The 27,741-nt window shown below is 39.3% G+C and overlaps 1 protein-coding gene across 4 annotated transcripts in view; it reads left to right on the top strand.

Annotated features, from left to right (window-relative positions):
* Positions 1–27,741, top strand: part of GMDS (GDP-mannose 4,6-dehydratase) — a 393,387-nt gene that overhangs the window by 130,292 nt on the left and 235,354 nt on the right. For all 4 annotated transcript variants that reach the window (XM_015282187.3, XM_046937855.1, XM_046937856.1 and 1 more), the window contains exons 5-6: positions 6,409–6,601; positions 7,456–7,560. In XM_015282187.3, the coding sequence (XP_015137673.1) occupies positions 6,409–6,601; positions 7,456–7,560 (298 nt within the window). The remainder of the gene's footprint in view (positions 1–6,408; positions 6,602–7,455; positions 7,561–27,741) is intronic.

Genomic DNA, 27,741 nt, shown 5'->3' with positions numbered 1-27,741 from the left:
CTCACCAAAAAGACTAGTAGCAGTTTTTACTCATAAGATGGAAAAAATAAAACCAAAAAAAACCCTAAAATTTTAAAATAAAAGTAATTACAATAATGCCAAGCTATTTCTCTTTAAAGATTACTTTAGGGAGTTTGCATCAAGAACTTGAAATGAATCAGGAGGAGAGTTCTAAGGAAAACTTTCCCAGGCTGTGCCATTAGAAGGTTCCCCAATGGACATACATTGTGGAACATGTTATGGACCTCTTGCTAAAATCCTTTGAGTATTTCATCTGCACAGAGAAAATTGCTGCCCCTGTGGAAGGATGCACTGCGCGGTAGTTCAGCTCTATAGCTGGGGACTGCAGGCACTGTAGCGGTACTCTTTCTGCGTTTTGTATGGGAAACAAAGGCATAGCTTAGCTGTGCATGAAACTTTTTAGTATTCCTGGTGCTGGAAGATGATAGTAGTATTCAGATTCTACAGGGCTGGGCCCTTTGGGACCACATAAGGAAAGATGATGCACGGTTTTGCTGCTGGTACGCTGAGTAATTGTTTTTCTGACGTAGAAGCACACTGTAAGTCTTTTGCATCCTTCCATCCCTTTCTCCCCACACACTTCCAAGATGAGTTGATCTCTGTATGCCTTGGAAATGGATGGTGGGGAAGCCATGAGTGAGCTTTGTGCCTTTTTGGAGGGTGTAAAAACATTTCTATGTTTGATCCAATGGACTAAATTGCATTCAAACTATTCTTTTTTACGTGTAGCCAAAAACACTTTGGGGTTACTTGATGAAGAAACCCTTAAAGAAACCTCTTGGAGAATATGAACTGATAAATAAATATTGATAATTCTTCCTTCGGGGTGTTTTGCTAATTGTCTTTTTACAGTCAGGTTGTTCTAATTTTATGCAGATCACTTTATTTTATCTTCTTTGTTAATGGAGAACAGGGAAGGAAATAGGAAAGAAAATAGATGTACTAAAATATACTTCTTTTATTCAAGTTTTCAGTCATTTTTTTCAGTTTATTTAGTAAAGAAGTTTAATAGAGCTTTGATATATCAAGAACTCAACAATAAACAACGCAGCTATTGAATTGATTTTTTTTTTTTTGTATTACAAAAAACATACAGTTTTTGGGGGGGGATTTTGGTACATTTCAGCTACTACTATTACCAAGTGAGAAGGCAATGCATTAAGCATTCATTATGAGTTAAGCTATTGGAGGCAAGAGGAATTGTCATGTTCTCTAGAAGGTTACCTGATGTTTCCGTAGGTGTGTAGGTTCTTCCCCATCTCCCTCAACACCTCCCACCTCCACCCAAATTATCTGGATTTCCTAAAATCCCTAGGACTTTTTTTTGTGGTGTTAGGACTTTGCAGGAATGCTTGGCCCATACTCTGTATTAGAGTTAGCAGTTGGAATGTTATGCTTTAAATGCCTTTTCCTAGGGGTTGAGCAGTTTGTTTATTGAGATGATATAAGTGATCCCACTGGTTTTTATTGGCAGTGGAAGGCATGCTGGATATTCAAAGCAAATAGAATTGATTTGTAAAAATACAAAAAAGTAACTGCTGTGAAACTTGTGAGGCTTGAAACATTTCTGAGCAATTTTTCTTCTCTGTGATTTGTTTCTCAGGTGTAAAGAGCTCTTTGTCAGTGCTTAGAGAGACCTGATACATATCTTCTGCTCTGATAAATCTAAAGAAAACTACTTAGAGAACAAAGATGCTTAATCTAGTGTTATAACTTATGTTAGTCACCTCTGCTTTTACAGTGAAGGAATAGTACATAATTTACGCTTCTATTATCCTGTTTCCTTCTGGGGCTTCACATAAGCTTTCCTCTTACAGAATTTAGCTGGCTGGCATTATATCCTTAAACCGAGGATACTGTAAGCAGGAGATGAAATTTCAAGTTGTTATTTATATCTCTTAGAGCATTAGAGCATGTTCTGCTAGTTCATACCTTTTTTTTGGTAGAAGGCTAATAAGTGGTATGATTACAGTCCATCCTTTGAATTGTTTGAAGTGACAAAACAGAAATTCATATTTATTTTCAGAATATCACCACTGTTGATGATGCAGTGCTCAGAAGCAAGTGTTATTAAATCTGCAGCTTGTATATAGTACTCATAGACATGATAGGAATGTGTTCTTGGGGAGGGCAAGTCCCATATGTTTTCATTTAGATAGTTTTCAATAAGCTTTTAAATCTTGTTAAAGACCTTGCTAAGCTTGGTTTTGAATGATCAGCTGGGAAACATCATATTTAAAACATTGCTTTATTAAATTTGGATCTCATGTAGTGATTGAATCTGACAATTATGAAGAAAGAAGTGGGAAAAAAAAGTTTAAATTCAAAATATAGGGACTGATTCACAAAACTCGCTGTCATTCTTGGAGCTGTGTTATTGAAGAGTCACAGTGTAGTATTAAGTGTATTCATATTGCGTCCTGTGTTTCCAGGAATGTTGTAACTAATGACTCTATGCTTTTCTGAAGAAAATTTTATTATCCTACGAGTAAGCCTTGCTGTGGGAACTTATGCTTGCCTAAGAATGTATTTGAATTGTTCCACAATTAGAGATTAGTCCAGCAGTGAAATCCATACGAGCTGAAGACAGCATATAAAAGTCCTGATTCCTTTGTAATGTTCTTTGAGCCAATGCTGCAGGGTATTCAGAGCCTGAAAACTTGGAACTGACGTACTTTTAACAAAGAATTTTACTATCTCCATTTTGTTCTGTCCTCTTTTAATGATAATGCTATCACTGTTTATTGAATGGAATAAGGAGACACGTCTTCGGTGTATAGATTCACAGCGTGTCCAGAGGTTGGCTATGACAGTTCCAAAAGCACTGTGGGAAGGGATTTCCAAGTTCACTCAAACCTTCCAAGTAGACAATTTCAGTTTTCTTGGTATGTTGCTTTCCAAGAAGGGAAAGCAACTCTTCTTTCTGTCCAAAGAAGACAAAGGAGTATTGGATTCATGCCTTTCAGAATCTTTGATGAGAAAACTTTCAGTTTTTAAGTTTAATCCAGGCAAAGGCACTTCTTTCTGCTATTCCAGTCATTACAACAACTCCTGCTGTTGCCTTCAGAGAAGTTACTGGGTACACTGCTTCCTTTATGCAGGCGCCAAAAGCTGTTTGGGATTTTTGAGGCTAGGATGAAGCATCCCTCTTACCTAAGTTAAAAACTAACATACCTATAATTATTCCAAAGCATAATGAAGAGCACCTCCTTGAACTTTCTGCTCTGACTTTCCACTGTCTTCAGTGGTGCACGGGAAGGTTAGCTTCCTAATTCAGACTCTTAAGATAGTTGTCATAAGTTAAATTGTATGAAAACTCTAATCTGTTAGAATTACTTACTCTATTTTTTCCCCTGGGGAAATATTTAACTTTTCAGAAACCATGGACTGATTGTAACCTTTATGCACCTGCCCTTGCAAACCACCATGAAGTTTGTACTCTCGCATGTCATCCCACCAAGTAAAGCACACAAGCGCTTATTTCTGAGTAGTGTTTATAGAATCTGATGCTGTAGTTGGTTTCTGTTACACAAGCCCTGACCTTTTGTATGTTGTACAAGCAAACCCGTACCTCTTTTGCATGTCCATCCTAATGAGATCCCTTCATTATTATTATTTTCTTTAACTTCAGTCTTCCTACGGGCCTTGCAGAAAGTAGCACGTTCAGAAGAAGAAAGAATGTGGTAATGGATGGCTTAACACTTTTCTTACCCTGTCCTGCTTCATTTATAACTAGTTTTATAAAACTTTTTTACAGTCTTAATGTTGAATTAGAATCCAATTCCAGTGTGAAGTGACACTGCGCAAAATGTCTTAACAGCCCTATGTTTTTGGAGTTGGAGTATTTAGTGAGTTAAACCATTTTTCATCTTCTAGAAAGCCATTTTAGTTTAACCTGAGCTCCAAAACAAAGTGAGTTTAGTGGTCTAAGTCCTGTCCCTGGTGAACAATAGTCGACATTACAAAAACACCAAACCCACACAGAGCTGTCGGTTTCTGTTCGAGAACACTCAGACCAGGCCAACATGGAGACAGAATTACCTCACACCCGAGGGAGTGATTTTTCTAGGTGAACATTGAGGTCATTCTTCAGGCAATAGGGAAAGGCATGTCTTGTGAAGCTGGTCTCTGAGCAGCCAGTGAGAGCAGCCCCTGGTAGTGCTACTGCAGGCTCTTTGTTCACTTTAGTGAAGAGGTTTTATAGTCTGGGATTTGTCATTTAAGGCCACCTGACATGCACATTCACCATTTACTCATGTCGGTGGAGTATGTAAGCAAAGTTTGCATTTTGGAGTGTTGTTTCGTCAGGTTATTTGTTAGGATGAATATGTTAATATGGTTAAATTCTCTATTCTGCCAAAATTAGTGTCTTGCCTTTTAGAGGGATGGAAAGCCGCTGTGAATACATGAAGTTGCTAGCCTTCATGGTGCTGAATTCATATGGTGAATAGGCTAATTTATGTTCATTAGAGCATTTTCAAGGCGAGGCTAGATAAGGCCCTGGGCAACCTGATCAGGCTGTGGTGTCCCTGTTCACTGCAGGGGAGTTGGACTAGATGGCCTTCAGAGGTCCCTACCAAATCTAAGGATTCTATGATTACTGACAGTATCACCTGTTCATTAAGATGTATTCTGAAGAGTTACTCTAACAGTGAAGCTGAGAGGCTTTAAGTGTCTGTTATCTTTGTAGCAAATGAGTTTAAAAAATAAAAAAATGAGAAGCTTAGCACTTCTTAGTAGACCAATGCTAAGTTTCAGCTGGGCTATGCCGGGTTAACATGTAAAGAAGTGGGTTTCTTTTTTTCTTTTTTTACTTTTGGTTTTAAAGAAAGGTTAAATTGGTTATAATCTGTACCATTAGCTGTTTAAGGTCAAAACTACGTGAGAGCATCTTTGTTTTGGGGTGCGCCAATATAATTTACATCATTTCATACTTGTAATAAAATAGCTGTAAGTGCATATTAAAAAATTAATGTATTTTGATTTCATCTGCTCTGCAAATAAGCCCAAAACCTCTAATGATTAAAGAACAGAGGAAGCAGCTTAACAGGACAAGTGAATACTCGATTGTTTGTCTGAATCTGCAGAGAGACTGAAAACATGCCTGGCAATTGTTTCCCATCACTTTCTCTGGGCTAGCACTCAGCTCATCAGTGAGGGTCGTTTACCTTCTGCTCCCACACTCCCACTCCCACTCACAACTAACCTGCCACAGAATACTAAAGAAAGAGTGACAGAAGTTTTGTTACTGTGTGTTTTCGGTAGTGTCTTGCTAACCTCTGGACAGGGTCATATAAAGAGGCTGTAAAGTTGCTATAGAGCTTGTTCCTGAAAGGCAGTCATCAGCAAGAGGAGCACTTAGGCAGAGTAGTTTTTCCTTTGCTCATAGTGATGGTGGAGATCACTCTAATGGTCCATTCCCTATCTATCTATCTATCTATCTATCTATCTATCTATCTATTTTGAAGTTGGCGGTATAAACAGGGAATGGATTGTTTCAATTTGCTGGGATTTGTTTGTTTGTTTGTTTAAAAAAAAAAAAAAGAAAACAGCATGTAGAAGCAAAATGCTAGGCTGGAGAAGTGATGTGAAGGGAAGTACTGGCTTGTGGCCTATGCTACAATCAAGGTCATCGTGAAAGTAAGAAAGTAAGTCAGACCTACTGAGGCAGGAAGAGAAAGGAGAGCTGTGCCCACAGACCTATTACCAAATTTTGAAGGATATGTCAGCTAGAGGAGAAGTTAGCTTTCATTTGGATACCTCTACCTTTTGCTCTCCCACTTCATCATCCCCCTGGCCTATGTACAAAAGTCACACTTGATATTCCTTAGCCAGGTGTGGTTGGGAATGTCATTTGAGAACAGATATTTCCAATCTTCTCTTCAGTTTAGAGTGTGTTTCAATTGCAAAACTTTGAATGTTCTTTAAGGTTGCTTATTTCTAAAAGAAATGTTTATGTTTGTGTCATGTTATCTTACATAATTTTTAAACTATATTTAGGCCATTTTTAACCAACTCGTGTGTGTCAAAGATACTAAGCCCAAGTGAATATTGTGAAAATTGGCAGCTGTGGAGATGAGAGAGCGCCTGATAGTGCTCCCACTATAGGGTAGGCTTACCCCTTACTTCACATGGGAAAGCAATCCAGAGAGAGAGAGATCAGGGAACACCAGTCTTTTGATTCTGCTATTTGTGGAACTACTTGTTTATTCTTAGAAATCCTTTGAGAGTACTTTTGTAAACTGAGCATCAACTCTGTGCAGAAGTGTCTAGATGATTTGTGACAAGTGGTGTATTACTTTGCTTGGTTATACGTACGTACGTGATTACTGCATGTTCTGATTCTCTTAGTAAAACTGGTGTGTTTTTATTCCCTTCTCTCCCAAGATTTCTTTTGACCTAGCAGAATATACTGCTGATGTTGATGGAGTTGGCACCTTACGGCTCCTAGATGCTATTAAGACCTGTGGCCTTATCAATTCTGTGAAGTTCTACCAAGCCTCCACCAGTGAACTTTTTGGAAAAGTGCAAGAAATCCCGCAGAAGGAGACCACCCCTTTTTACCCAAGATCGCCTTATGGTAAGGCTTGCTGATGCGTGTGTGTCAGTAGTGTCTGTATGTCTGTTCTCTCTTCTCATGTCTCAGGGCTGAAGTCATTTGGGTGTGAGATTAGAATGACGATAGAGCAAAAGTGACTAGACATGTTGAGAGGCATACCTTTATGAATTACTATATTAAAAATATTTGCTGCCATTGCCCGGGGGTTGGAAATTACCATCTCGCTTCTCAAGACTGAGTTCATTCAGATCGGAATTAGAGAGCTCTTTTGGAGAGGAGGGGGGAGATTGGCTTTTCCTTCACAAAGAATTGTAAGATAGCACTGGAGTGATAAGGTTTCATACTTTTTGTTGCCCGAATGAAAAACTCCCAAGAGCTCGTTTCTTCCTTCATGACCTCGCATTAAATTTGCAACACTTATTTAAGCAATGTGCATGGAAAACTTTGGTGATAAAGTTTCAAATCAATTTGAGTGTTAAGGCACCAGATTTTTGCTTTTATTCCTCTAAAGTCATTTTTTTTATTAGCAGAGGTCACCACAGTGGCATATTTCACACGCTCTGGCTGCGTTAATTGTATTGTAAAAGAAAAAGTGCTATGCTTGAGTGTGCATAAGAAAACAAGTGAGAGAGTGCCCTAACCCTTCCTGGTCGATCCTGGGGCTGTGCAGAAAAGGAGTATTTTCCCATTCAGCTGCTGTTTATTGGCCTGGATTTTTTTTCCCTATGAAATGTGACACATCTAGGGAATGAACCGAATGCTAATTGAATCGTTGAAATGTGGCCATCACCCTGCATGCAAGAGAGATGCATGTATGTGTCTGGGCAGTGCACAAGTGGAGTGATTATGTGTTACATCTTCAATTATTTTTGCAGGTGCAGCAAAACTGTATGCCTACTGGATTGTGGTGAACTTCAGAGAAGCCTACAATCTCTTTGCTGTGAATGGCATTCTCTTCAATCATGAAAGTCCCAGGAGAGGTTAGAAAATCCGTGTAAAGCTGTTCCTAAGTTTGTGCACATCTGATAGGAAAAATGATACAATGCATCCAGATGTTTTATTTAAATTTCCGAAATGCTGTGGTGAGGTTGTTTGACTTGTGGTAGTCTGTGCACTTTGTTTAATGTCGCCCCTGTGGCAGTCTGCAACATGGCAGTTTTCATTCTCAAGCATCACATTCCATTTTGTAACCCTCCAACTCTGAAGGGAGTCTGGTGTATCTGATTTTGTGTATCAGTGCTCTCAGGAGACTGCAAAAATATCATAGCACCTGTGCATTTTCTTTCCTTCCTGATAGTAAGTTTGGGCTATAATGTTAAAATGATATATTAAAAGGCAGGTTTTAAAATCGTTCAGGTGAGCAACTGCATAACAGATGCAATTTTAAGTGTGACTTGTACTCTGGATTTTTATTTGCATATGAATGTCAATTTAAGAAGCCAAAATAATAGACCCTCTAAATTTCATAAGACTAATGAGTACAGCCTGGTATGTTTTGGAAACTTGTGGATTATGACCCATGCCTTCTGACATGATGGCTTTCAATGAATGGCTTTTCAATGCTTTTCTGTTTAATCCTTAATAGCAACACAGTTTAAGTTCCACTTAATCATCCTTTTCCCTCTTGCACTACTTTAGGAACAATTAATAGTGGTAGTTACTTTGAGCAAAAGTCCAGAGTTGATTAAAAGTCTCTTATACTGTGACAGCTTTCCTCTGCCCTTAAAATAGTGTGACATAGAAAACACTCTAAAATTAAACTTTAAATTGACACACAAAACTGGATTCTCAGTGCCAAAGCCTTTTATTGTGGTCTGTTTCTAAATGAAATATAAATTCAAATTTTACAGGAATGCAATTATGTAAATTATAGCCTAGTACAAAATATAATCATTTTACTCATACTTACAAATATAAAATAGACCATAATTGCAACTGTTTAAAAAAAATAGAGGGAAAAAAGTCAATGTCAATATGATTTAAATAGGGATTTCTTTGAGAGTCATGGCTGTAAAGCCTTACAGTGCACTGAGTAGGCAGTGTTTCCAGAACATGATGCATCCAGTCCTTGGTGGCAGAAATTGGTGTAGTGCTTTATGCCAGAGCAGTTGACACTACAAGTTCAAAATTAAAAGAGAATCAAATTCACTAGCTTGTTTTACTTAGAAGCCCTAATCCTTTGCTTTCTTTTAAGCATTTCACTACAATATAGTCTTGGTGCACTATATAAGGTGATGTGCAAATTGCTTTGCATTATAATGTTGAAATTAAAACCACCTGACCAACGTGAAGCATGAAGGAAAATGCAATTACACATACAACCCTGGCATGATACTGAAGGAACTGGGGCTGCTTAATCTAGGAAAGAGGAAGCTGAGGGGAGACCTTATTTGCTCTCTTCAAATACCTGAAAGGTGATTACAGCAAGAGCAGGGCTGGTCTCTTCTCACTGGTGACAGGTGACAGGACGAGGGGAAATGGCCTCGAGTTGCTCCAGGGGAGGTTTAGGTTGGATATCAGGAAACACTTCTTTACAGAAAGGGTTGTTAAGCACTGGAATAGGCTCCTCAGGGAGGTGGTTGGGTCACCATCCCTGGATGTGTTTAAAAATCGTTTGGATGTGGTGCTCAGGGCCATGATTTAGCAGAGGATTGTTAGAGTTAGGGTAGTATGGTCAGGTTGTGGTTGGACTCCATAATCTTTAAGGTCTTTTCCAACCTGAGCTGTTGTATGATTCTATGATTTCTGGTAATACTCAACAACTACTGGATAAATTGGAAGTTAAAGGAATATATTTATGATTTCTGTTTTTTTCTCTGCAGGCTTGTGCCATTTTGAAATATAAAAACTTCACTGCTTGTTGCTATTTTGATCCCTCTGACGTTCATTCCAGCTTTGATACTGCTAAAATGGAGCTTCCAATGAGAAGTCTCATTTCAACACTTTTAATGTCCCTGTGGAGAACAAAGTCTGTGCTTTGAAGTCCCAGGCTGTTCTTCTAGTTGTGTGTATGTGACTCTAGTAAAATTTAAGCCCCTTCTGCCATGAGCAGGAATCTTGTCTTAGAAGTAGTTTCAGTTGGCTCCAATCGCCTTAGCAGGAGCACAGGCAGTGAAAGTGACAGTAAACACAGCCCATTGTCATTTGCTTACTGTTCTTATTTGAGAATGTCTCAAAATTTTACAGAGAAGAAAGTAGAAGCGAAAGTGTTTTGAGGTTGTTTCTTAATTGGCATTCACCACTTCTGGTTTTGAAGACTATAAACTCTGTGCTCTGTGAGGCAAAGGGGATGTAACTGAGATAGATAATTCCTATACAGAGATGGTAATATGGTGAAAATGTATAGCTAAGGGTGGTGGCTATGTTGAAAAATAGTGTTTTGTGGCTGGTATTTTGCTATATCACATAGTGCTATGGTGCTCTTTGTATCTGTTGTAGTTACCATGGAAATGAATGGGAGGCGTTACTTTTGGAGTGATGTATATTTTGTTCTTATATTTCATACCGTTTTTGTTGAAGCCATTTTCTCCGTGGGATGGTATGAGGAAAAATCAAACAGAGACAACGCATGTTATTTCAGAATATTGGTTCTTTTCTTTAGCCTTCCCAATTTTGTTTTGGAAAGGAGCTCTAGTAGTTAACATCATGTATACTGCGTAGCAATAAACAAGTCTGCACAGAGTTCATAAGGGTAGAGAGTGCTTAAGTCTAATATAAGAGGTTTCTTATTTCTTGAAATTAGGAATACTTGAGAAAAGTGCTGGCTTTGAGAAGCTTGTTGGGATTTTTTTACTTTTATCTTGCTCTTTTACTCTGTAAGAAAAATACCGTAGCAGCAGTAGTTCTTAAGATGTGACATTACACTGTAATTTTGAACACTTAAGCTCACTGTGTGGGCTGATCTTTCACATAGTGACAGCCACAGTGACTTTATAGAAAAAAAAATAAGCACCAATAAGTTCCAGGTTGTCTGAACCCTCTTTCTGTGTCTTTCATCTTAATTTGGGGAACAGTAGTATAGCATTATCAAAATGCACCAATGAGTGCATTGGAGATGCATGCATATGTAACAAGAGAGAACATTATCTAAAATCTCATATAAAGTAGAACAAGTGGCTGTGTAGTATTTTCCTTTTTATTTTTTTTTTCTTTAGGAAATGAGAGGCAGTAGGTATAATAACAAATAGTCACTTTTTGACCAGTGCATGTTCTTCAGCTCACACAAATCAGTATGGTTGTGTTGAAGTGAACTGGGCTGTGTTGATTTATATTGGCTGAGCGTAGTATTTCAAGTGATGGCCCAATAATGTAAGGTAAGCATAATTCCCTTGTACTAGGGAAAAGACCGGTAACAGCAATAAACCTTGCTAAAGCTGGTTTCTCTCTTACTTTTATCACTCTTATTCCAGGTATGGCTCAAGTGATTCCTGATTTATGGCAATGCCAAAGGAGAATGGCCTTTTCCATTTCTGAGGCTTATTTATTGTCTAAACCTGACATTATCTGAAAAGCAAAATGCTCTTTACAGTGCTCGTAAGATACATGGTGGCATATGTTTCCAAAACCAAACATACGAGACAAAACCTAAAAAGTCTTCCTAGATAAAGCAGGGAGATGTACGTTAGGATAAATCTGAATGATCTCTCCACAGTAATCTTGTGCAGCTGCCATAACAGAGTGGGTTTTTTTATCATGTTTCAGAGGGCTAATTCCAAAGTTGTGACCTTCCAGGCTTCAGTGGGTGATCTTGTACAGAAAGCTGGACACACAGTATTGTGGGGTTGGGGTTTTTTGTTCTTTTTTTTCTTTAATAACATTGTGGAATACCAAATGGGGAAGCTTGTGATCAGCAAGTTTCTGTTGGTGGTTGAATGTAGCTCTCAGTATTACCAGTGTGGAAATGTCTGCCCTATAGCAATATTGAAAAGGTATTTCAGTTCAGTGAGATGACGGTTTTGACAGTGAAAGAGTGAGGCAATTAGCAAGTCTAGTTTTCTGGAAAGCTGGGGCGTGATCCAAGTCTTCTTTATACCATTGGAAAGATTCCTGTTCTTTCGTTGGGCTGTGGATCTCAGTGATACCATTTTTTATGAGTAAGAAAGCTAACTACTTGTTGACAGTGTCATTTGTTTCTTCCCAGACAAGCCCTTACTTTTTTTGCTCCTCAGTTGTGTGTATAGTTTTCTCAGGTTTACAAGATGTGCCTTTGGATGTCTGAGATAACTCTCCAGTTTGGTTAACCACTTCATTGCTTGCCTCATCTGATCGTTATCTGCCAAGATGTACAAACATGTACAGCATGTTTCCTGACACAATGCAACAGAAGTTTTGTTTTCTTTTTGCTGTGACTTTTTTTTTCTCTGTAAGTACTAAATACTTTGCCTCCACGCATGACATAATTGTGTAGATCATTGTGTAGGAAATTTTTGTTTGTCTGATACCAGCTCTGGTAAAGCAGTTGTCATCAGACCCTTGCTGTATAGCCAGAGGGAAAGGATACAACTGCTCGTTTCTATGATCTCTTTCAGCCAGGAGGGAAATGGCTAGGTGTTAAATTGCAGGCTGAAGGTTGTCAAAGTACGTGTAGCAAGATTAAAATGAAAAGAAATCATGATTTGAAGAGAATGGGGAGTGTTCTTTGCTTTTATTGTGCAACTGGATTGCAGTTTTGCTAGGAGGGAATGGGGTAAGGGGCTCTACCGCTTGCTGTAAATATTCTTGTGTGTCTTGGATTTTTTTGTTGTTACCTGTTTTTTCTCTTTTTAACAAGCCTTCAGTCTCCTTTTTGCCTCTGTTTAACAGAGAGGGCAGTAGCAGATGGTGACATCTGCTACCGACTTTCACAAGAAATCCCTACAATCCCTGCAGTAACAGCTGCTCTTCTGCATCTCCTATAAAGAGATGTGGCCAACATCTGTCAGATTTCCGTTTCTCATTTTTTTCATTGAGGAAGCTAATTGCTGGTGTCTTTACAAATGTTCTGTGTGAGAGGGGCTTAGGCAACCTAGCACCACTGAAAATACAAAGGGCTTTTGCCGGTGCTCTTTTTGTAAGTTTAGGCCAGTGAAAGATGCAAACGTTTAAAATTTTCAATGCAGAGTTATTTATCTTTAAGTTAGTCTAAAACTTTCCAACCCACAAGCACATTTGAATAGCAGAAGTCAGCAGAGTGCTGCTTGTGTCTTTCTGATTCCTTGCTAGAGGAGAAGAATGCAGGCTGGCTAGTATCATCAGGAAACGTCTGCCTAGCATATTGAAAACTTGATAGCAAGGTACCATGGCCAATGTAAAAGCAGTTATTCAGACAGTTGTGTGCTGCACATCAGCCAAGATCATTTCATGCTTTTCAGTTTGCATGTTTCAACAGAGAAAGCATGCAGTGTCCTGAAGACATGCATTCTTACTGACTTTTTCTCCCTGCTGTGAGACTGATCCTGCTAAGTGATCCATGCAGGTGTTCCCTTATCAACACACGCAGTCAAACTTCAGTGGGGATAAATGTGGGCATTAGAGTCTACGTGTACACATGGATTTGCAGTAATATTGTCCATAATAAGAGAAGACTGCCGGGTAGTAACTCTCTGCTATTTTAGCTAGGTATGTGTGTTTTCCTTTGAAAAAGAGGTGACCTTACAAAGTAAGTGAATTCAGTTAATTCTTCTGATGTCGAACATGGTACTGTCTATCTACATACTGCAGATCAGAGCACGTCACAATATGCAGATTTTTGTGAGTCTTTCGGATTTCTGTGTTGCTAATAAATCATCTTAGTCTCGAATTCTGGTAAAAATTCATATGTGAAGGCAATGTAATCATGCCAAAAGATGAGCGGGCTTCCCTCAGTAAGCCTAGGTTTTGAAAGCAGTGCCAGACTTCTGATACAGGAACTGAAAGCTGTGAAGGTTTCTGCATGTGCTTGCCTTTGGACATCCATGTAGTAATCCAGGTCAGTGCCACGGAACTTGTCCCACCTGGAAACTAAACACTCATGTATATGAACTGGATTATGTTATATTTATACATTTTTCTCAAGCGAGTCACGTTGAAAAGAAGATTCCGTGTTGAGCAGTCTAATTATTGAGATCTTTTTGATTCAGTTTTAGAAACAATAGTTTGTGGAAATCTTTCTGATTTCTTAATTTATTTATTTTTTTTCCTTTCCAATATTGGAGTACCCCTGGTTCTATGCTTCCTTATCTGATGTTCTTTTCTGGGGTCTATCACCAGTTTATCTAAATAGTTCTGAATATAGCACTCACAAAGAGTAAGTAATTTCTTGCCTGTGGGTTTAGCTTCTTGGAACAGCTGCATTTGCAACCCAAATCTCTCCTTGAGCAAATTATTATCTTATCAGATGCATCATCTTGTCATTAAATCATGTGCTCCCTTGTGGCTTATTCCATGTTGGGAAGAAAGTAGATTACACTTTTTGCCGTTTCCCATGATTGATTTAACTTTTTTTGTGTAATCTCAAAAAGAAAAACAACAACAACAACAAAAAAAAGGCAGAGCACCCACCCAATTTACAAAATATTGAAACTACCAAATCTAGAAAACCTTGCAATGTAATTCTTAATATTTCTTATGTTATATTATCTGATGTCAGTGTTAGTTTCTTAAACTGAGTGTTTGAAGACTTTCATCTTATGAAATACAAACTCTGACTTCTGGAATACAATGTTATGGAAGATCTGGAAGTCAGCAGTGGGAAATGGAGGCAGAGCATGTACCTCATCTTTAGTGGCTTCACTAATACACCAACTTGTAGCAAGACTTTTGAAACTATATGAATTGCAAGGTTATTTCTCCTTCTTTTTTCCCCTTTGTTAAAGTTATTAGGCAAAAGTGCTCCAGAAGGAGAGGTCATCAGGTTATTCCTCAGTAAAACCTTCAGGATTCATTAAAAACAAATATGAAATGAGCATGTAAATGAGGACTACGACTACAGTGTAGTCAGATGTCATGTCTGATAGCATTCATCATCTAATGGGTTTTTATGGTAGTATCATAGGAAGGTAAACTACATTATCTGAGGGCAGCGAGCAGATTAGGGTCAGAGCCTTTGGTCAGATGTGGTTTTACCTACTTGCTTTTTTCTCCTTTGACTTTGCCAAGTCTTACCGAAAGTTCCCAGAAAACTGTGCTTGGAAATACAAAGCAAATCTACACAGATTCCTTACATGTTTAGTTAGTTTGATTTCAGACCATAAAATGCATTGTGTACTGTTGGGGCTGCAAAGTACTTCTATTTCTGAACTAACTTGTGTCACTTGGAAATAATTGAAAATCTCAGTGGCAGGGCAGACTGCTGATTGGTATTAGTTTGGGTTAGTCAGGTATTTTTTTAACATATTTTAGTTAGTCCCAAGGACTGGTTATATACTGTCTGTTATACATAGAATCGTGGAATGACTGAAGTTGGAAAGATCTTAAAGTTCATCAAGTTCCAAACACATCATGGGCAGAGTTGGCATCTGCTAGATCAGGTTGCCCAAGGCTCCATCCACCATGCCTTTGAGCACTTCCAGGGATGACGCATCCACAGCTTCTCTGGGCAGCCTGTTCTAGCATCTCACCACTCTTCAGTAATAAAGAATTTATTGTGAAAATCTAATCTAAATCTCCTGTCTTTTAGTTTAAGGCCATTACTGCTTGTCCTGTCACCACACTTCCTGACAAAGAGTCCTCCAACTTTCCTGTAGGCCACTTTTAGGTACTGAAAGGCTGCTAGAATGTCTGCCCAGAGCTTTCTCTTCTCCAGGCTGAACAAGACCAGCTCCCTCAGCCTGTTCTCATAGAAGAGTTGCTCCAGCCCTTTATTTACTCCAGGTGGGGCCTCATGAGGGCAGAGTGGGGGGGAGGGGGGAAACAATCACCTCTCTCGTTCTGCTGGCTTTTGGTGAATCCGAGGATATGTGTTCCCCTCACTGCTGATACATGCACACCTTGACAACCCTACTAAGTTATTTCCACTTCCGAGACTTCCTTTTCATAGAATTAGTTATGTTCTACTCAATTGTTAGGTATCATTTGATAAACTAAAGCTATGTCCTAAAGCTTGAGAATTCTCTAACAATTTGCAAGTGTTTGTTATAATTAAGTCTGTTACCACGTATATGTAGATGTTGCAACAACGTGTTGTACTGTTGCAATAACAACAGTATATTTCACTCTGTATTGTATGTCATCCCTGTGGAATAGTAACTGCTAAAACAAAAGGTTGTGGGTCGCAGTTAACAGGATTCCTTTGACGCCCTTCAGGGCTGCTCTTCAGTATGCAAAAATGAATTAACCCCTAACCAATGGAGAAAATAGAGTACTGTGTTTTCTCTGCTTCCTCTTACCTTTTGCCCTAGCTTCTCACTGAGGTGATCACTCCAGTACAGGTGTTTTGCTTAACAGAGCAGGGATGGTGGCACATGGGCTTTCCTGGGCCAGGGAGACCAGGAAAGAGGAGAGCAGAGACTCACTAGGATCTGATTGCACTTAAAGAGCAGCTTGATAGGGCATGGGGGTGAGAGGAGCTGTTGTCCTTATAGACAGAGATGGCCCCAGGGAGTACTGAGGGGAGAATTTGTTCAGCCCAGAGCAGAGGAGCTGAGGGGAGGCCTCATGGCGGCTGCATCTCCTCACAGGGAGAGCAAGAGGGGCAGTGCTGAGCTCTGCTCTTTGGTGACCAGTGATAGACTTCTCAAATTCTGTGTAATTCTTGAAAATAGACTAAATTGAAAACCATTTCTGTACCTAAGTGCTTTGTTGATTAGGATTGGTTCTAGTGGTATAATTCATTTTAAGCATTTATGCTGAAATGACATTGAATCTTGAGCAAAGCCAACCTAGTGACCATACTAGGCACTTGAGTCTGCAAATGCTCCTTTCCTCTGCTGTCTTCAGTAGTATAAATTAGATGTAAATTATTGCATACATTTGTCATTGGCAATCAGGCCAGTGATTGCTAATTCTGACGTGTTTTACAGAAGGAATGTGACTTCCTTTTCTCAAGTTATTAAATTGATTATGATTAGGTGTGTCACTGGGGAGGTAGGAGATAACAGAAGCCTTGTGATGTTTGATTGGGGAAGAGGCTAGACCAGCGCTGGGAGTGTTATCCGTTGTTATGCTCTATTGGAGTAGTCATTGAGGTATCATGGATAAAACCTTAGATGTTGCTGAACGGAAGAGGTGGCAAATGTCTTATGGGGGTGGTTACAGCAGTGGGAACAAAGCAACTGGCAACTAAGGGGTAAACCTATTTGGGCTGCTGAACTGTGGAAGGACATTGTTGCCCAAACAAAGAATATGGTTGTAAAGGTGCATCATGTAGATGCTCATATGCCCAAGAGTTGGGCTACTGAAGAACAAAAACCTCTGTGAGGTCTAAAACTAAGTAGTATAATTCTCCTTTTCTGAATACTAGGAAGGTGTGCAGCTTTGTGTCCTAGGCTATAAAACTTTTCAGTTACACTGCATTTTCTAGATAGTAGTGTGAATCAGCTCAGCCCAAGGAAAGATAGGTTTTATTACTTAATCTAAATTGGTTTAATCTCTTCAGCTGTTTTCCTCCTAAACCTGCTCCACCATAAATCAATACCATTCAATCAGTACCATTCAATCCTGAATACATCTGTTAAGAATTTCAAGAGAAGCTACAACCTAAAGTCACTTAGAGTTGGTGAAAATCAAATACTTGTCATGCATCTGGGCTACGAGGTGGCTCCATGCATCTCCCTTATAGTTGTTGCATCCTCATAGAGGTACTGGTGTTCCTACATGTGAAAGTCACTATTCCTTCAGCTTGGCTGTGGTTTAACACAGGCTGTGCTCCCATCAGTCAGCAACCAAACATCGGTGTGCTATTAACACAGTTCCGGCTGAAACCGGGACACAGCCCTAGCTCATGCTCTCCATTTACAGATTGCTCCAAGCTTCTGTTTTCCAACAAACGGTTTTAATGTTCTCATAGTCTCGAGTCTACTTCTTTAAATCTTTCCCAGCTTGTCTTCAAGTGAGGATGCTACTGTGAATGACTCCGTTAACAAGTAAAATGAGCATCTAAAACAAATAAGATATATTTTTCTTTAAATATTTTTGAGTTTCACGTAATATTGTACTGCATATCATTACAATTCGTTTAGTGTTAACAAAATTAGTGAGAAGATATTTTTTGTCCCCACAAGCCATGTAACATTTAACAAAAAAACATTTAAAACAAGACTGGTATAACAGTAACTCAGGCTGTGAACTTGAAAGCTTCATTTCATCTAATAACAGCCATAGGCAAATGCTGCCTTTGTTGCTTAGTTCTGTAATTGCTTGTGCTGGTGTTACTGAAAAGCTGGCAGCAGTTTTTGTCATGCTGGTGAATCCAAGACCTATTGACAAAATAGGGTCAGAAAACTAACCAACGAATAACAGGTCTTTATTAAATTTTTACTTGTGCCTCCTAATGATATCATGATCACAAACTGTACTTATAAAAATAAGCTCTTTGTTTTGAAATCATGGGATTACGCAATTCTGAGTATGAGTTCATTAGTGTGCAGCAGTTATTGCACAACTTGGGTCTACTTGCAAGTGAGGCATCTACTGTCACTTTGGTTCTACAGGTTCTTTGTGGGTTTGGTGGGGTGACATCATCTGGTTTACCTTCACATTTATAGACAGTGATAACCAGGCATCAACACTCACGGAGGAACCCACGGAGTCATCGGGGAATATTAATTCATTCTTTCCAAAGTTATGTATGTGTGTGAGTATGTGGACGATGTGTGCAAATGGTTGCCTGTACACGAAAATTGGATGAAATTATTAGTGTGTTCAGTAAAATTTGCAGAAAAATCAGAACAAATAAAATACAAAAAGAATTAGGTTGTATCTACTGTCAAGAGTGATAATGTACGTGAACGTTCACTCAAACTTAAGTGGCTTAATATTTAATACAGAAGTCTTTGTAGTGAAGGAAAAAAATCTTAGATTTAACACATTTTAAAGCATGTTTTTCCTCTAAAATAAGAGGGGAAAACATTAGGACACTAGCATCAGCTTGGATACCTGTTTATTGAATCTCTGTTCTTGAAGTGGAGATGGCATAATTTGGGGTTTCTAAGTTGTTCTTTAACTGCAGCTTTTTTATGATTTATTTTTCTTTCTTGACATAGTATTTAGTGTATTTTTGCCTTAACATCTTTTGACATCTTTGGTTCTCAGAAGAATTTAGGGTAAAATTTCCCCATCCAACCAATTTATGAAACAATCCTTTATAAGAAAATCTGAAACATTATTCCAGTAGGCTATGCAAATTTAATTTAATTATAAAATTATGAGCCTGAAATTACACTGAATAAGAACTCTAAAAAATATAAGGCTTGGAGGGATAGTAACAAGCTATTCAACATTACTTTTAAGAATTTACGAGTCTTTCTTTACTTATTTTATATATTTAGCAAGTAAATTTTCTAAGTATCTGTCATTTTTTATCACAGCTATTGTATACATTTACTGTAGAATTACTGTGATCACAGAGAATGGCATCTCCATTGCAATCTCATGACTTTGGATTTCACTTTTTTCACATCTTTACTATTATTATGAAAACAGTTTTGAGACACAGGTTTTAACATCACTTGCCAGAATTAAATTTTTAGATCAGATGTATATTTTGTTAGCATCTGTGTGAGCTTTCCTGTAATATACTTTTGTTTCAACTGAAAACTTTCATGAACATTTGCTCATTTATCCAGACTTCTACATACCCATGTTTTGGTTTTTTTTACATACAAGAGTGGGCTTCTGTCACTTGATGGAGTGTCATTTTGTTTAGCTTGCTGCTGCTTCAAAGTAATCCAGGTTAAAATAAAAGTTTGTTTTCCAAATGCGCTTCCCTCAAGAATCCACAGTTTCTGTTTCTTGACAGTGTTTGAACCAGACTCCTCTAACTACAGTATTCCTCTGTGAAACTGCCACATTCCCTTCTTCCTACAACACCTTCACCTTCATCTTTTTTTTTTCTTCTCATTATCCCCTACTTTAAGTGGATTAAGACAAATACCTCTTAATATTCTGTAACCTATCCGGAAAGAAGTGCTTATGCAGCCACATGATACAGTAAGTTCTTTTTGAATGTTTTTGCCTTTTACTACCAAGAATGTTATAACCACAGTCCTTAAGACACTTACAGAGGTACCTTGATGCTTATGGGCTCTGACTCCTAAGTCTCATTCTATTGTTATTAAATAGAAGGCTATTACCAGTAAGTGAATAAGAGCTCAATCACACTGGTCAAATGTTCAAACCTGCTTTATAATGGCAGTGAGAGCATTCAGATTTTTCAAAGCACTGGGGCATGATATTGAAAGGTTGAGCACTACACAATTCTTGGAAGAAAGAAGCATAACATTAAGAAATAGTTTTGAGAGGACACGATAATTCCATGCCTCTAAAAGGAGAACAAGTCAACTGTGTAATGATGTCTGTGGTGCTTACCTGGAAATATTTGCTTACCCTCGTTTTCCTTTTACTCTGAAATAATGTTTGTGGGAAGAACTGCTAAGCTGAATATATTTCATCATATGAGAAAGGGAACTTCCTCTGACAAATTTTTTGTGAACACTTATTCTGATTCAGTAATCAGAAGTATGTAGACTGCACTGAAAGTAATATCTCCTATTTGTTTCCATTGAAAATACAAGAGATCTTTACAAGATGCTTTTTCTGCTTTGTTTTCAACCCAAGCCATTGTATGATTCTACTGAGACAAGGGGAAATGGCTTTAAGTTGAAGGAGGGAAGATTCTTCACAGAGAGAGTAGTAAGGTGCTGGAACAGGCTGCACACAGAGGCTGTGGATGCCCCATCCCTGGAGGTGTTCAAGGCCGGGTTGGATGTGGCCCTGGGCGGCCTGGTCTAGTATTAAATGTGGAGGTTGGCAACCCTGCATGTGGCAGGGAGGTTGGAACTTGATCGTTGAGATCTCTTCCAACCCAAGCCATTCTGTGATTCTATCAGATACAAAGAGCACAGTAACACCACTTGATAGAAGAAGTTCTCAGCTACAAAACACAATCTTTCAACATAGTCACCACCATTAGCTCTGCATTTTCACAAGTAATGAGTAAGAGCCTGCATGCTGCACTCACAAAAATCTGCATGGCCATCTTTCATATTGCTGTCACCACTGCTGAAAAGCACCACCTACCACCTCACTGTGCTCACATCCACTGTTTGGTCTTCATCAACGTTCAGTAAGCGTTGATGAATGACAATGGGTGCTATTTTTCTCCTTGGAAGAATTTAGTGACACACCTTTACTTCATATGCGCTTCCGCATCAGACACCATTCTGTCAGACCGCCCCTCTGCTGCCACCTGTCACACAGCAACAAAAGGTAATGGAATATTGGTGGGAAGGTTCAACCTCTACTGCTGTACCACCGACATCTGCCTCTGATGTTGTGGGCTTACATCATAAATTAGGAAGCATTACTTTCAGCATTACTTTCGGAGCAGCCCCTGTATTTTCTGTTTTGTTTGGCTCTGAGTTAGATTCTGCAAAGGCTTCACGTGACAGATCAGATTAATTTCCCATTTCAGGAAAAAATAAATTGATTTTATGTTTTGGTTCTGTTTGAGGGAAACAAGAAACAAGCAGCCTTTTTATACTTTGGCACTACTTAGCTACCTTGCGCGCTTCACTCTGCCTGGGTAAGCCGCTTTATTGGGCTGTAGCATACCTCCTGGCTGACATGCAATGCAATAGTACAGTGCTGCAGTGTTTGGCTAGCAAGTAGAATCAGGGAACGTATTGATACGAGGAGAAAGATCTTACTAGGATTAAAACGTGAAAATAATCTGTATTGATTTGGCATGAGGTTGAAGTAGTTTGTTGAGAGCTTGTGTTTGCATCTTAACGCGCGTGACAACATGCCTATGAGAAGATCAGGGAAATGTGGGTATTTACCATAAAAAAATAAAGAGGAAAGAGGGACAACGTAAAAATCTGAAACTCGAACCTGCATTTTTATAACCTTGTCATCATATAAGCTGGGTAAAGGGAATACTTTGTGATGAATAAAATACTGTTTACTGAATTCCATTGAAACTCCTGAGAATAACTTAAGAATTTAACTTCGTTCTTAGTAAGCTGATACGCCTATAGTGCTGGCTGCTTTTAAATCCCCCAGCAAATATTTTTGTCGTGTTTAAGTTTATTGTTTCTGTATAATAGCTCACAATTTTATTGTTTTTTCTTGTTCAGTAACTTGGGTTGTGTTCTTTCTTTTTACTGGTGGGCGAGATATTAGGGGATGTGAGCGGTTTCTTTAACAGCCTATTCTGGGCTATGCTGAAACTTGGTGAAGAAGCAGGTTTTTTTTCTGATGTGTTATAATTTAAACATTTTAAAAGAAACAGTTGAGTCGAGGGTTAAAGTTTTAATATAATTTAATCCATAGGTACTTACAAGGTGTGGATGAAACTGATTGGTGTCATTTTGTAATCAACAGTTCCGCTTCATTAGGAATCTGCACAGTTGTGACACTCAGCAGCTCAGAAGATTGTGTTGTAGAGAGCTTATACAGCACCCTGTTCCCAAACATTGCCATGGTCACTGCCAGTACTGTGCATGGGCATAGGAAGAAGAAGCAAGAGAGTGTTATAAGTATGAGCAACTTGAAGTGGCTGGGAGAAGGTGGATGGGAAATGATTGCTCTCTCTCGTCGTTTCACGTGCTGGTCCCTGGTTCTCGTCTTGCCAAATTACAGGCTCAAAGAAGATAAAGGATTTGGCTTTATGGGTTGTTTGTGATGGGAGCAGTTTGTTGCGACAGGATTTTGCAGATGTCAGAAATTTCCACAGATCCAAAAAGCAACAAAAGAAATCTGTGAAAATCCATCAAAAGCCATGCATGCTGGTATCTCTGAAAGCAGGAAGGGAATACCAGCAAAGGGTTTCTCTACAGAGCACGAGGATTTTGCACGTGTATTTCTTTCCTAAGAATTTATTCTATGCTGCCAGTTTTTGAGAGAGGTTACTAGACTACATAGACTTCTGTTAGGCTGGCTGAAGATATTCTTGCTGTTTTTGCACACGGTTTTAGGAAAACAGAAATAGTCTGTTGCTGAGGAGGAAAGCCTCTGCTTCTTCAAGAGCAAACTTTATGAGAAGGTCTTCACCAGGTCCTCTCAGTATTCCTTTAGGTTTCTTCCACAGGAGAACGTGGTTAAATCTATTGTTATTTGCCTGAAGCTTGTGCCTGAAGCTATACAGCTGCTTCAATCTGAATGTAAATTAGCTGTGGAAAAGATGAGGGATCTCTCTCAGATGAAGTAACACGTGTGTTCCAGAAAGTCATAAATAGAACTGATTTTTATTTTAGTATATCCATCTTGTATCATAACAGTTGCCCGAGTGTTTACTCACAGGTGCAAAATACTTAGAGAGTCTCCTTAATCTACAATTATTGTTGCCCTCTTGTCTTGACCTCTGTTGAAGTGTTTTATAAACAATTTAAAGAATAAATGAAGTATTAGAAACAGTTATTATAGAGGAGGCAAAGTTATTTGCTTTCCTTGAGTGAAGGGATATAATTTATAAAGGGCTGATTATACTAATCTGTTTTCTGGGTAGCCTGCAAGTTTACTTTACCATGGCAAGGGAGAATAACAGAGAAATTGTGTCATGGGAGCCAAGAAAGATACTGTAGCGGTAGGAAATCCATTTGCCTTGTTGTACAGCCATTTGTCTTGACCGTCATTTCTGTCAAATGATCATCTGAATCAAAAGTATTAAAGAGATTTTCTTCCTTTGCAGTAATGAGAACAACAGAGACTTCTGTGCTGCAGGACATTCTTGCTAGGTCTTTCCTTCTTTAACATGGCTACTTGCCAGCCTGTGTTATTATTAAAAGTTGCTTCATTTAGTACGTTTTATGAAGTGGCTCTGCCTGGCTGCTCGATTGTCACTGAGACTATGAGTCAAAAAAGAGAACAGGAGCACAGCCTAGCAAAGAAGCAGTTTAAGCTGAGAATATTAATGGGAAGCTTTTTACTTCGAGTGTTTTGTTTTCAAGGTATGTGTTCATATAGAAAGAAAAACACTGCAAAAAGCAAGATTGATCTCTTTGCCTTACCAGTTTAAACAAATGGCTTCTGCCTTGCCTTTTTACTTACAAAGCTTAGCACTAGCAAAACTCCTTTGCAACCCACGAGGGTTAGAGGTGCGGAGCCTACTAACACGAGGTTGAAGTGGAGATGTTTTGATTCCAGCTCTGAGAGAGAAAGGCCCTTTCTAGGAGGGAACAGCTTAAGGATTTCAGATGTTCCCTCTGTAAGTCTGCAAGCCCTTCTCACCTCGGCTTTGCACTTCTGTCAAGAAGGGATGAAATGAGACTTACGAGTCCAGGAATCATCAAAACAACAGAGTCTGTTGGCTCCAACACAGCTGGAGCTGGGAAAGTGATGTCTGTTCCTCCTCTCTTATGTGGCTTTCTCTGTTTCTTTTCCGATCTCCCTGTGAGGCAGACAGAGTGGAGGCAGTAGAGCAGCAGGGAAGAAGAAAAGGGTGACAGCAGCTGTCTATTCCAAGTCAGAGGACAATTTGGTAGTGTCCCTTTGCAATTAGAAGAACATTCGTCAACCATGACATCTGCCAACCTTAGCTCTGCAGCCGCAAGAGGAGCTTGTCTTACTGAAGTGCTTTTGACTGTTTTCCCAAGCAGATATGAGAGAATGCACCCTCGCTTCCAAGATCAGTATTTGAGTAAGGAGGGCAGTGCTTGAATGGGGCAGGATGTTGTTGTAGACACATATACAATTACGTCTCCGTTTCTAGTGCTGCTGCCAGGAGCAGAGGGGATGGAGGAAGATACCTTAATAACACACGGTTGGTGTCAGCATTATTTGATTCCACCTCCTCCAGTAATTGTAATTCCTACAGTAGCTTTCCTGCAGTTCTTAGAAATATTCCTTAGCAGTTATGAGACGCTTCTAAAATATTCCCTAGCTTTTGCAGTCATCATTTTAAAATAGTAAATTCTCTGGATGAGGTACTTAATCACTGAGAGGGCTAAGGCCTGTGTTCAGAAGAATGTGGTCAGGGGAAGTCAGAGTATCTGAGAGCTGATTCTTTGCCTGCTTCATTCAAAGCCCATGGAGGCTCTGGGGAGCAAATGTGGATTTTGCTCTGGCTCAGGGGAGGTCCCTTATCGTAAAATGACATATGAGGGTTATGCATCTAAGTACCAAACTCACACTCTCATACTGTGCAGCATTTCACAGCCTGGAGATAAACAGGCTAAAATAACAGTTATATTTTCTCTCTGTTTCTCTGCTTGCTGGGCTGCTAAGTTGCCTTTGTCTATTCCTGCCTGAGTCATCTTTCAGGTCTATCTGCCCTGTAAATCAGGTGTGGTACTTTCCATCAGATATCACTTTTACCTGAAATACTCAGCGCTGCATTCTTTAAGAATTATTGCGAATAATTGCCAAAAGGTGGTAGCTACATTATCCCAACAAATGCACATTATGAATGGTCTCCTTTTTAAGCCTAGAATTCCTTTAAACATGCCTGTTGGGTTTTGAGTACCTGCAGTTAAATGGTGTTGCTTTTGGCAGGGCTCGGTGAGCAAATGAGGCATAATCTCTCTGATCTCAGTAGTCTGGTCAGCCAGCCATGACATTCTCAGTGTCTTTTCTTTCTACACCCTGTCTGAACAGAGCCATAGCCCAGGCAGCTCTCAGTGGGGTTGCCAAAGATTACGGTGTGCAGTGAAGCAGCAGATGGTAGGACAGTGGAAAATATGCAGTCCCAATCCCTGAGTTCATGTCAGGTTCAGGGTTAAATTTCAGCGATTTCCATCCCTGTTCCTCGGAGCGCTCTGAACTGCCCTTTGGGGGGCCAACTCCTCAGTGTGCACTTGGGAGCCATATGAAATTCTGTTTTGTACAGTTTTGAAACTGGGTTCTAGACCACAGCTGGAAATTTAAGAAGGTTGTGCTTTGGCCACAGAAGTTAGGTTTCCTCACCATCCAAAGGCATAAGCGATGAGGTCAATATGAACACATCGTGAAAACTGCAGAGAGGGAAGAAAGAACGTTGCAAACTTGATTAGCTCAAGAATTGTGTAATGAGTGAATGAAGGGTGCCTCCACAGACCTAATTCACGCATGTGCCTTTGTAATCTGATAGAGTTTCTTATTTGCAAACTGCCTCCCCACCCACCCCCAAGTCTCTTCTTCCTTATTCCTTGCACAAAATGAATCGTGCTTGCCTGAATGACTGCTTGTTTGATATTTGGGAGGCAGAGCACAAGAAAGGATTTCTTTGGCAACAAATATACTCAGTGGTCCATTCATGGGATGCGCCCTTCAGTCCATGCACTAAGAATGATTTCACTCTATTTTGACTTATTCAGGATACTTCTCTCTGATTCCTTCACAACTATCCAGATACTTTACTTTGTGAAGTTGCTGTAAATCATTTGTTCTTATTTAATCTAGTGATTAAACAAGAACCTAGTGAATTGGTGCATACCTTTTCTGAATGGGCCGAAGAAGCCCAAGTATAAATCATTTTTCCATAGCAGCATGAATCAAACTGAACCGTGAATCCATCTTTTTCTGAAGTTATTTACCTTTGCTGAGCTTCAGATCTTGTTAGAACTCCTGCCTCATTGCTCCCAAGTTTTTGCTCCCAGATCAAATCCATCCTCTGCATAGGGAGCAATCTTACTGGGGGGAAAAAATACAACATCTAATTAATCTAGAGGTATGTAATGAAACTGTGTGTTCAGTTATAACACTGGCACAGGGAGCCCTAACTTCAGTGCTAGAATTTACGGCTTTCTTCCTGAACAAGCACAGAGCGTGTGTTTGTACATGTGTGAGTTTGAGAGAGCATGCACAGCTACCTATGTGGATACTAAAATTATGTGAAAGGTCCCACTAATAATACAAAGCCAGGAAATTCAGAATTGGGCTAACTTTCTGTCCTGGTTTCACCCCATTGTGCTTAAGTATTGTAAGCATCTCAGAACAGCAGGTGATCTGACTGCCTCTTCTGTTCCTAGAGGAAGTCTAAACTAACTTAAATGGGAAATATCACAAAAACAGGATAACAATGAATTTTGAGAAACTACAAAGGAAGAAGTGTTCTTAAAATACTGATATTAAAACAGTAGTGAACGTGAAAAGTTGGGCTGTGCAAAATGAACATTTTGTTTAGATGTTCTTTTTTGCCATTTAATTGCTTTCCGAATGTTTTGTACAGCTCACTTCTGCTTTGCTTCAGAGTTTCATGCGAATGCGTTGTAGTAATTGGACACATTAATGGTAGAATGTGTAAGTTTGAATTCTTCTTTGTTAACTTAAGAAATCTGACTTCAGTGAGACTGCAGCAATTCATCTTAGTAGAAAACTGGGCTGGGCTGTCTGTGTATATAGCTGCATATTTATCTTTATTTAATTCAGGTATTAATTACACTAAACAAACATCATTCCCACGTGGAAAGAATACAAGAATGGGATTCAGTTTCAGTGACAATGTCAGAAAAAGAGAATGTTCATTGAAATGCATGTACATTTTATACAACTGCTGTAATTTTACTGGTTTCCTGTGTTCAAGGGATTTTTTTTTCAGTAAATACAGTGTCTATTTATTCACCACATTGCCTTTTTCACCTTAAAATGGAAATTAGCATTATTCCCAGCATTTGTCCCAGAGGGGGTTTGCTTGCAAGCAGCGGCTTTTATGCATCCTCCTGTGGGAGAGCTGCCCCCATGCCTAGCCACGTTTTCAGTGCAGGGTTGGGTGTGGAAGCCGTAGCACCCTTGCTTAACTCCATGGTCCCCCGAGAGTGATTGTGGCCTTCTCTGACATAAGGACATAACTTTTTATGGCACGTTAAGTCAACTGGCAGCAGCTACAGCTAGGTGAAATAATGTTTTTATTGGCTCTCTGAATACAGGAGGTCAACACAGCTTGGCCAAACGTGTCCAAGTTTTTCGGGAACAGAAGGGCTGTGCTGTCTTTGTTGGCTTTCACTCTTCCTGATATCTCATCAACTTGTCTCTGCACTTCCTTTTCACTCTCACCCTGTTAGGTTTGCAGGTTTTCCTTAAGGTTTTGGGTGTTCTTTCTGCATTATTACTTTGAAGTGCATTTCATGGAG

This window comes from Gallus gallus, chromosome 2 (genome assembly GCF_016699485.2).
Source record: "Gallus gallus isolate bGalGal1 chromosome 2, bGalGal1.mat.broiler.GRCg7b, whole genome shotgun sequence".
NCBI classification, from domain to species: Eukaryota; Metazoa; Chordata; class Aves; order Galliformes; family Phasianidae; genus Gallus; species Gallus gallus.
Note: the sequence above shows the minus strand (reverse complement) of the source record. Positions and strands in the feature narration are given on the sequence as shown.